Source organism: Penaeus vannamei, chromosome 31 (assembly GCF_042767895.1).
Source record: "Penaeus vannamei isolate JL-2024 chromosome 31, ASM4276789v1, whole genome shotgun sequence".
NCBI lineage: Eukaryota > Metazoa > Arthropoda > Malacostraca > Decapoda > Penaeidae > Penaeus > Penaeus vannamei.
In genome coordinates, this window is record NC_091579.1 from 32,175,765 (window position 1) to 32,185,764 (window position 10,000).

The following is a 10,000-nucleotide window of genomic DNA, read 5'->3' on the forward strand; positions in this document are numbered from 1 at the left end:
CAGCTCGTCCGGATCCTGTAGAGGTCATTAGGTCATCCCTTCTCACGCCTTTTTCGCCCATATGGCCAGACACAAGAGCCAGTCCCCCATTCCCTGTTCCCCATCTCCTGTCGTCCTCCCTTTTCCCTGCTTCTCTTCCCCTTGCCATTCACCTGTTCCCCTTCCCCTGCCCCTCATCCCCCCCTGCTCCCCTACCCCCTTGCTACCCCTCCCCCCTGCGCCCCTTCCCCATGCCACCCCCTGCTCCCTTCCCCACGCTACCCACCTGCTCCCCAACCCTCTTGCTACTCCTCACCTGTCCCCCTTCCCCTTGCCACCCCTGCTCCCTTCCCCTGACTCTACCCCCTGCTCCCCTCCCCCTTGCCACCCCTCACCTGTTCCCTTCCCCTGCCAGGTTCCCCCGGGTCCCCTGCCAGCCCACTCTCGCCTGCAGGTCCGCCTCGGAATGTGTTGGGAACGCTGTTATTAATAGATTTTCGTCAGCGTTAAAAGAAAAAAAAAAAATAATAAATAAAAAAAAACACCGACGCTTATTGATGTTCAGATGTTTCATGAGTCATTGAAGCCGCGTCGCCTTCTCCTTCTGCTGCCTGACCCCCCCCCTCCCCCCGCCCCTCCTCCTCCTTCTGTTTCCTACTTTGCGTCTTTCTTCCTCCTTCCCCTTTTTCTCTCTGATTTTCTGTTTCTCTGTTTGATCTTTCTCTCCTGTTCCTCCTTTTTCCAGCGTTTTTCCATTGTTCTTTCACATTATCTTTTATTCATATCTGTCGTCTCTTTTCCTCCACTTCCCTCTCTTCTTCCCTTCCATGTCTTCTTTCCCTCTCGCCTCTCCTCTCTTCTTCCCTTCCTCATTTCCTTCTTCCCTTCTTCCAGCACTTCCTTCTTTGTTCCTCCCACACTTCTCACCTTCCCTTCCTTCTTCCGTTCGTCCCTTTTCATCCTTCTTCTCCCTATCTTCCCCTTTCCCTTCTCCCCTTCCTTTCCCCCTTCTCCTCTGTCCTTCCTTCCTCTCCTCTTTCCCTTCTCCCTTTCTTCATCTCCCTCCCTTTCCTTTCTCCTCTCCTTCCCTTTCCTTTTCTCCTCTCCCCTTCCTTCCTCTCCCCTTCATTTCCCTCCTTTCCCTCTGTCCTTCCTCCCTTCTCCTCTTCCCTTCCTTCCTCCTTCCCTTCCTTCCCCCTTCCCTCTCTTCCTCATCCGCGAAACCTTGAAAGAAAAGACAACAGATATCTGGCTTCGTAGGTCATCATGATATATTGGAAGCTTATTACATACAAGACTTTTTTTCTTCATCTTTATCTTTTTTTTCTTCTTTTTCTTTTCTTTTCTTTTTTTTTTCTTTTTTTTTTTTTTTTTTTTACTTTTTTGACTTTTTTTTTGGTTTGTTCTTCCTCGTCTTTCTGGTTGCAGCGCCAACTCAAGGACGATTTCGGCGGTGCAGAAAAATACAATTTTGGTGAAATGCAAATCTAATTGGCCAATGTTATTTGTTTTGATTATTATTTTTGTACTATTTTTGTGCACGACCAATGGCTGCGCTTGGAATTGATCTATGGATTTAAGAATACAAAATTGACTGAATCTTTAAGTACTTTGTTATTGTTCATGATAAAAGTGTGTGTGTGTGTGCGTGTGTGTGTATGTGTGTGTGTGTGTGCGTGTGTGTGTGTGTGCGTGTGTGTGTATGTGTGTGTGTGTGTGTGTGTGTGTGTGTGTGTGTGTGTGTGTGTGTGTGTGTGTGTGTGTGTGTGTGTGTGTGTGCGTGTACGTGACCCCCCCCCTCCCACCCGAGATCCACCCCAAGCCGTTATCTCTGCCTCTCCGTCCTTCTCCACTTCTCGCATTACCTCATCTTTATCCTGGTTTGCCTCTTCTCTCATTCATTCATTTCTTCTCCTGTTCCTTTTCTAGATTTCTATTTCTTTATTTACCAGTTTATGTCATCGTTATGTTTTTTTCTTCGTTTTGCTCCTATTCCTCGGTTTATGCAGTCTTTTTCTCTTATCCTTCCTGTTCTTGTTTTATCATTATCGTTATTATTCATCTCTCTAATGCTTCTCTCATTCATTTCTTCTCCGTATCTTATCTTTATTGTATTTCCATTCTCAATTTGATATCCTTTTTTATTATGTTTATTCTCTTTTTTTTTCTTCCTATATTTTTTACATTTTTTCTTTTTCTTCTTCTCTCTTTTCTCTCATTCTCGGACCTGTTTTTTTTTTACTTTTTTCTTCCTATATTTTTTACATTTTTTCTTTTTCTTCTCTCTCTCTTCTCTCATTCTCGGACCTGCTCACTTTCCCTTTCTTCTGGCACAGCACGCGAGAGAAGGAGGGAAGAGAGAGAGGAGGAAAGTGATTTTCCTTTTAAGGGAAGCAAAAGAGGAGGAAGAGAGGGATGAGGAGGAGGAGGAGAAGAAGGAAGGGGAGGAGGAGGAAGAAAGGGAAGAGGAGGAGGAGGAAGAAGAGAGGGAAGAGGAGGAGGAGAAAGAGAGGGTAGAGGAGGAGGAGGAAGAGAGGGAAGAGATTACGGAATAAGAGATAAAAATGGGAAGAGAGAAAGAAGAAGACGAAAAGGAAAGGAAGAAAAAAGAAGAAAAAAAAGGAAAGCGAGAAAAAGAAAAATAACCAAAAAAAAGCAAATAAAAAGAAGATGGAGAAGAAGAAGACTTTGGCGAGGACAAGGAAGAGGAAGAGGGGAAAGAAGAAGCTTAGGAGGAAGAGAAGGAGGAGGAGGCCGGAGAAGACTCTGCCTCCCCCCCCCTCACCCCTCACCCCCCACCACGCGAGGAAAAACTCGCCCTCCTTCCACAGCCGTTTGCCTTCGACGACGAGTAAGAGGGGACGGAGGGAGAAAAAAAGAAAAAAGAAGAAGAAAAAGACTGGAAGAGAGAGAGAGAGAGAAGAAAAAGACTGGAAGAGAGAGAGAGAGAAGAAAAAGAATGGAAGAGAAAGAGAGAGAGAGAGAAGAAAAAGACTGGAAGAGAGAGATTGAAGAAAAAGACTGGAAGAGAGAGAGAGAGAAGAAAAAGACTGGAAGAGAAAGAGAGAGAAGAAAAAGACTGGAAGAGAGAGAGAGAGAGAGAGAAGAAGAAGACTGGAAGAGAGAGAGAATTAAAAGACAGCAAAAATAAAGAGATAGAGGGAGACGCAAAAATGAAAAAAAAGAGAAAGAAAAAAAGAGAGAGGGGGGAGGATATACAAAGATATGTATATGCAAAAATAACGACGCAATTGTAAGAGAGAGAGAGAGAGAGAGACAAAGAGGGGTAGGGGGTGAGGGCAGTGTGGGAAAGGGAGATGGGGGAGAGGAGAGAATGAAGGAGAGAGAGAAAAAAAGAGAGAGAAAGGGAAAGAGAAAAAGAGAGAGAGACAAATTACCAAATTACCAGAGACAAACAATCCGACAGAAACAGAATAAACAAACAGAAAAGAATGAAAAAAAACACAAAACAAAACAAAGCGAAACAAAAAACAAACAGACAAGAAAGAGAGAAAACACAAAACAAAATAAAACAAAAAAGAAAACATTCGAGTAAACAGAAAGAGAGAGAAAAGGCAGACGCCGACATACCTCCCAGAATCCTCGTGGAAATGCCACCTACTTACGTGTGGTTGACTCGAGTCGCTGCTTTTTTATTGGAACTTAATTATATCCAGCGCTTGAGAGACGCGACGAGGACTGCCGTAACCTGTTTTTTTTTTTTTTTTTTTTTTTTTTTTTCCTCTCTTCCTTCGTCGTCCACAAATAAACAAACGGAGAACGGAGGAGGAAGGGAGGAGGGAGGGAGGAATGCGAGTAATGAATTGGTGGGAATGTGAGGCACTGGCGTGGGAGGGAGAAAGGGGGAAGAGGAGGGGGACGAGAGGGAGGAGGAAAAGAGGTGGGGAGAGTAGGAGGAGGTGGTGGTGGAGGAAGGGGAGTAGGAGCAGGAGGAGGAGGAGGAGAGGTGGAAGGGGAGGAGGAGGGGGAATAAATGGAGGAAAAGGAGGTGCGAGTGAAAAAAAGAGGAAGAACAGGAAGAATAGGAAGACTAAGAATGGGAGAGAGGAGGAGAAAGAAAGGAAAGGAATAGGAAGAGGAAAGAAGGAGGAAGTGGACTAAAAAATAAAGGAAGGAAAGGAAAGGAGAAAAAAAATCACAAAGAAAGATAAATCAGAAAGAAAAGGTTAAGAGAAGAGAAGAGAGACAGAGGAGGACGGAGAGAAGGGCAGAGATTGGGGAGGGGAGGGAAAGGAGGGGGAGGAGGGGGGGGTGCAGGTGGGGGAAGACGAGTTGGGGAGGAGTTGGAGGGGGGGGGGGGAGGGCGAAGAGCATCTTGGGGTCGAAGAAGGCAATAAAATAATCATTAAATAGCGGAGACTGCGTTGTGAAGAGGACGAGGGAGGGGAGGGAGGGAGGGGGAAGGAGGGAGAGGAGTACTGGATATAGAATAGGAGGAGGAGGAGGAGAGAGAAGCAAAGGAGAATGGCTGAGGAACGAGACGAAGTGATAAGAATGAATAAGGGAAATAAACAGGTGGTAGAGAGGGAGAAAAAAAAATACATGCGGCATTCTTCTGTAAAATGAATATTTTTATACCCAATAATTACCACGCCATAAAAAAATCGTATTATTGGTAACTAAAGAAAAGCGATTATGAAGAGAGAAACGGGTAATTGGTTTCGTACAAGCATCCCATTAATCAGTCTGATTAATTAGCTTAATGACAGGCATGGCAGCGTGTGGGAGTCACGTGATAAGACGAGCCATTACATCATTTCGATTTCGAGAAAATTCTGTCGGTTTGATCGGCTCTTTCGGATCGAATTCTTTTTCAATTATTTGTGAGTGAGATGAGGCGGCGGGAGATGCTGTGAGCGAATGTAGTTGTTGTTGTCTTTTTTTTTTTCTTGAGAATTCTCTGAGTGTGTGGGATACAGGAAGGATATTTGTATACAGATGGATGTGTTTTGATTTAGAGATGCCTATGCGCACACACGTATGTACATACATACACAGATATATAGGCACGTACACACACACACACACACACAAATAAACAAACAAACACACACTCATAACCGTTTATATTTGTATATATGCATATGTAAATACATGTAACCACAACTTACATACATTTATTCATGTGTACATGCTAAACACATACACATACATACATATGTTTAGAACAACATTTGACACTCGTGTACTGACAAATAATATACACAAAGACACGGCTAAGTGTACTCGTACTTGCCTGTGTGTTGGAAAAACAGACGAGACCAGAGTTGCCCTAAACTGGTGCTCGAATTTTTATCCTCTCGGGCCCACACTTTCACACGGATCATAACTCACATACAATACGTATTCGTGTCTTTATTTACAGTATTATTATAACTCACATATGAATTCGTGTCTTTATTTACAGTATTATTATAACTCACATATGAATTCGTGTCTTTATTTACAGTATTGCGAATTACCTAGACTCGCTCAGACGAAACTGAGGAAGATGTCAAAATCCGAATTCTAAACAAAAGTAGGAACGAAAGATATGAATTTCAGTTAATTTTCTTTTCTCCCTTTCCTCTTCCTCAGGCCATGAATGGTTTCATCATGATGCTGACTCAGGGAGGGAAGCTGCTCTACATCTCCGACAACGCCGCTGAGTACCTCGGACACTCCATGGTGAGTAAGAGTGAGTAAGAGTGAGTAAGAATGAGTAAAAATGGATGATTCGTGGAGTGCTAGACTAAGTATGGCCGGGCGTAGATATCCAATGGTCAATTTATGGTGAGTAAGAGTGAGTAAGAATGAGTAAAAGTAGATGATTCATGGAGTGCAAGAATGAGTATGACTGGGCGAATGTGAGTACCTTGGAGTGAGTGAAATTGAGTTTGAGCATATGATTATCATTATCATCACTTTCTGTATCATTATCATCGTTCTTATCATCATTATTTCACCATTATAACAATTATTATTGCTATAATTTTGTTATCTTTATCTTTTATTCTTATCATTATTATTATTATTATTATCATCACGCTGCTTGCTGGGTGATACTGAGATGTGAGGAAGTAAACTTTCGGTTACTCAGTGGTGAGCAAGGAAGAGTAAAATTGAGTGAATTATTGATTTGAGTCATTCTAGGATATGGTAGAATGAGCAACAAATTTATACCAATTTCATAAAAGATTCTAATCCTCCAAAGCCTTTTTTATTGTCTCTTATATTAATTGTTTCATTATTGATCAAAGAAACAACAGCATGAGATTTACCTTATGATACATCACATTTCCCGACTGCTACAAGCTGTTCTTGTGCAATTCCACTTTCGCTAATATATACACGGCAAAAGCAGGTTTACAAGGCTAATTAAGCAAAAAGCGAAGCGAGTTTGTAAGCGTATGCAAAAAAGACTAGGCAAGTTTAACTAAAAGAGCGAGTAACTTTAGCGCAAGGTTGAACAAGTTTTCCGAAAATTTATATATATTTTCCAACCCGAAAATTGCCGTAAAATTATTACACGAAGTTAATTGGCCTTGCAATATAGCTTCATTGGCTGTACAATTGAACTTAACAAATTCGCGTTAAAATCTCTCGCGAATAGACCAAATTATATCAAAATACCTGGAAATCAGTGAAGAAAATATACACCTGCTGACTGCATTCATCTTATTCTTGCATGACATTGCACGTTGCAAACTAAACACACCAGCTTTATGGAATCGCCACCGGTAGAATTCCTGGATCGCTTCTCCACAACCCTGATCTTGGACCCCGGAAGTAAACAACATCACCCTGATTTAAGATCATGTTCGGCTAAAAAAAAAAAAAAATGTAAATAACTTTTTTTTATTATTCCCTGTTCAGTCTCCTAGGCAAGTGATGAAAGGGTTAGATGAATACACATTCCAATGAAGGGAATAGATAGTATCGATAATTTCAGACTAAGATGATGAAATACGTGGATAATGGAGGAATTTCATAGTATTGTTCGAAGTTATTTATATGCAAGTTATGTTTACGATTTCTCCGCTGAAGACCTGCCTTGAGTGAACCTTATGAAAATAGACTTAAAGCCTCATCGTATTTGTACCGCTTATTCTAACGTCTCTATTATTATCACAAAATAGACAACATATAAAGGCTTATATATGTATATATATATATATATATATATATATATATATATATATATATATATATATATATATATATATATATATATATATATAAATATATATAAATATATATATATATATATATATATATATATATATATATATATATATATATATATATATATATATATATATATATATATATATATATATATATATATATAGTATATATAGTGTCTGATACTTGAACAGATATTCACAAGGTGATGTTAATGTTAGAACGATAATGATTATAATAATGATGATCATGATGGTAGTATTTGTGTTTGCTCTCAGTGTCATCCCAACCATCCTCATTACTTGCAACAGCAATAGTAGCAAAAAAAAAAAAAAAAAGTGCAAAAAGGAGTCGCCTCCCTCGCCAACTTTGTCGTCCTCAAAGCCGGCCTAAATGAGTTGCAAATTGCACGTCAACTCCGTCCGGGAAAGAATCAACACACTGCTGAAGGAGAGCGAGTTTACCTTCACTCGCTTTGCATATATGGTCATGATATATATATATATATATATATATATATATATATATATATATATATATATATATATATATATATATATATATATATATATATATATATATATATATATATATATATATATATATATATATATATATATATATATATATATATATATATATATATATATATATATATATATATATATATATATATATATATAAATATATATATATATATATATATACATATATATATATATCTATATATATATATATATACATATAAATAAATATGTACATATATATATATATATATATATATATATATATATATATATATATATATATATATATATATATATATATATATATATATATATATATACAGATAGATGAATTCTGTTTGCATACCCGAGTGTTCCCCGCGAGCCTCTCCGTCTCCGTCTGCCGGAGGGCGACCGCCTCCCGCTCCGCCGCCGCTCGTTCTTGACCAGGGCGGGGTGGCGGCGGCGGCGGCGGTGTCCGCGTGCGCGTGCGCGTTCGGCCGCCAAACAAAGCGGTGGCAGACTGGACGACCTCCGTGCCAGCAGTCCCTTTTTTCTCTCTTTTTTTCTCCTTTCCTCCGTCTCATCTGTGCCACCGGGAAGGATATCGCTGTCGCGCATTTAAATAACAATGTCCCTCGGATGAGCCGCCGCCGCCAGCAGGATCAGGGGGAGCAGAGAGGGAGAGGGAGAGAGAGGGGGGGAGTGACAGTGAGAGAGAGGGTGAGGAAGGGAGAACGAGTGGAAAGTGAGAGAGAAGGAAGAGAGAGAGAGAGATAAAGAGAGAAAGGAAGGACGAGAATAAAGAGAGACAGAGACAGAGAAAGAGATTAGGCTCCCAATCGGGGATTAGGTCCCGGCTTCATCTCGGAGGACTGAGGACGCAACGGCTGACGTGGCCTTCTATGGGGCACTGTAGGAATGGGCGAAGGGGGTGGGGGAGGGGGGGAGGGGAGAAAGGGGAGGAGAGGAGGGAAGAACAAACGTCATTGTCTTTCTCTTCTGATTATGGTCTCGTGTGTCTGTCGGCCTCCTTTCTCCCTTTCTCTTCTTCTCCTTTTCCTTCTTCCTCGTCTTCTTCTTTTCCTTCTTCCTCGTCTTCTTCTTTTCCTTCTTCCTCGTCTTCTTCTTTTCCTTCTTCCTCGTCTTCTTCTTTTCCTTCTTCCTCGTCTTCTCCTTTTCCTTCTTTCTCTTCTTCTCCTTTTCCTTCCTCCTTGTCTTCTTCTTTTCCATCTCCCTCGTCGTCGTCTTTTCCTTCTTCCTCGTCTTCTTCTTTATCTTCTTCCCTTATATATAAATATCTTGGTTAATTTCTTATCATTTGTATCTGCCTTACTGACGATCCATTCAGATGCCGAACTGCAAGCGACACACACACACGATGGGAAGGGACATTGTACAGCCTATAAAGAGTACTTATACATATGCAAAAAGCAAAGCGACTCCTTCAAACACAGACGATTCAACCTAGAAATTAACATCAGATTAAGGCCAAGAAAGGAGAAAAGAGAAAAGAGAAGGGAAGGAGGGAGAGGGAAAATGAGAGATGGAGAGAGAGAATGAGAAAGATAGAGGCGAGAGAGGGCAGGGGGAGAGAGGAATACACACACACACACACACACACACACACACACACACACACACACACACACACATATATATATATATATATATATATATATATATATATATATATATATATATATATATATATATAGCGAGAGAGAGAGAGAGAGAGAGAGAGAGAGAGAGAGAGAGAGAGAGAGAGAGAGAGAGAGAGAGAGAATGAGAAGGGAGATGGATATATAGAGAAAGAGAGAGAGAATGAGAAGGAGATGAATATAGAGAGAAACAGAGAGAGAATGAGAGAATAAGAGAGAGAGAGAAGAAGGAAGAGGAGAGAGTGAGAGAGAGAGGAGGGGAAGAAAGAGACAGACAGATAGACGGAGACAGACACAGAAAAAAAAGATTAAAAGAAAGAGAAAGAGAAAAAAAATGAATGAACTCTTGCGCACCGACCATCGTGTAAAACAAATGAAGCTCATCTCCCCCTCCTCCCCTCCCCCCCTCCTCCCCCGCCCCCGCCAGCCAGGTGTGCCTAATGCCATTGTGCAAATGCAAGGAAGAAAATGAGAGAGATGGCCTCCCTCTTGGCTCCTCGTGAGAAAAGCGTTGCCAGTGCCTCCTCGCCTGTCGGGCCGAGTCCCCGTCGGGCGCTCGGCTTTCCTTTTCCTCTGGAGATCAGCGCTCGCCGTCCCATCGCGTCGCCGGGCTCGGTTCGCCCCGGCCATTTTTTCCTCAAATTTGTTTATCTTTTTTTTATTTCTTTG

At 41.1% G+C, this 10,000-nt stretch overlaps 1 protein-coding gene across 1 annotated transcript in view; it reads left to right on the forward strand.

Annotated features, from left to right (window-relative positions):
• The window catches only part of LOC113814043 (PAS domain-containing protein cky-1), a 29,814-nt gene that overhangs the window by 8,485 nt on the left and 11,329 nt on the right, over nucleotides 1-10,000 (forward strand). Inside the window, exon 3 of the mRNA XM_070144117.1 lies at nucleotides 5,578-5,667. Coding sequence (XP_070000218.1) covers nucleotides 5,578-5,667 — 90 coding nt within the window. The remainder of the gene's footprint in view (nucleotides 1-5,577; nucleotides 5,668-10,000) is intronic.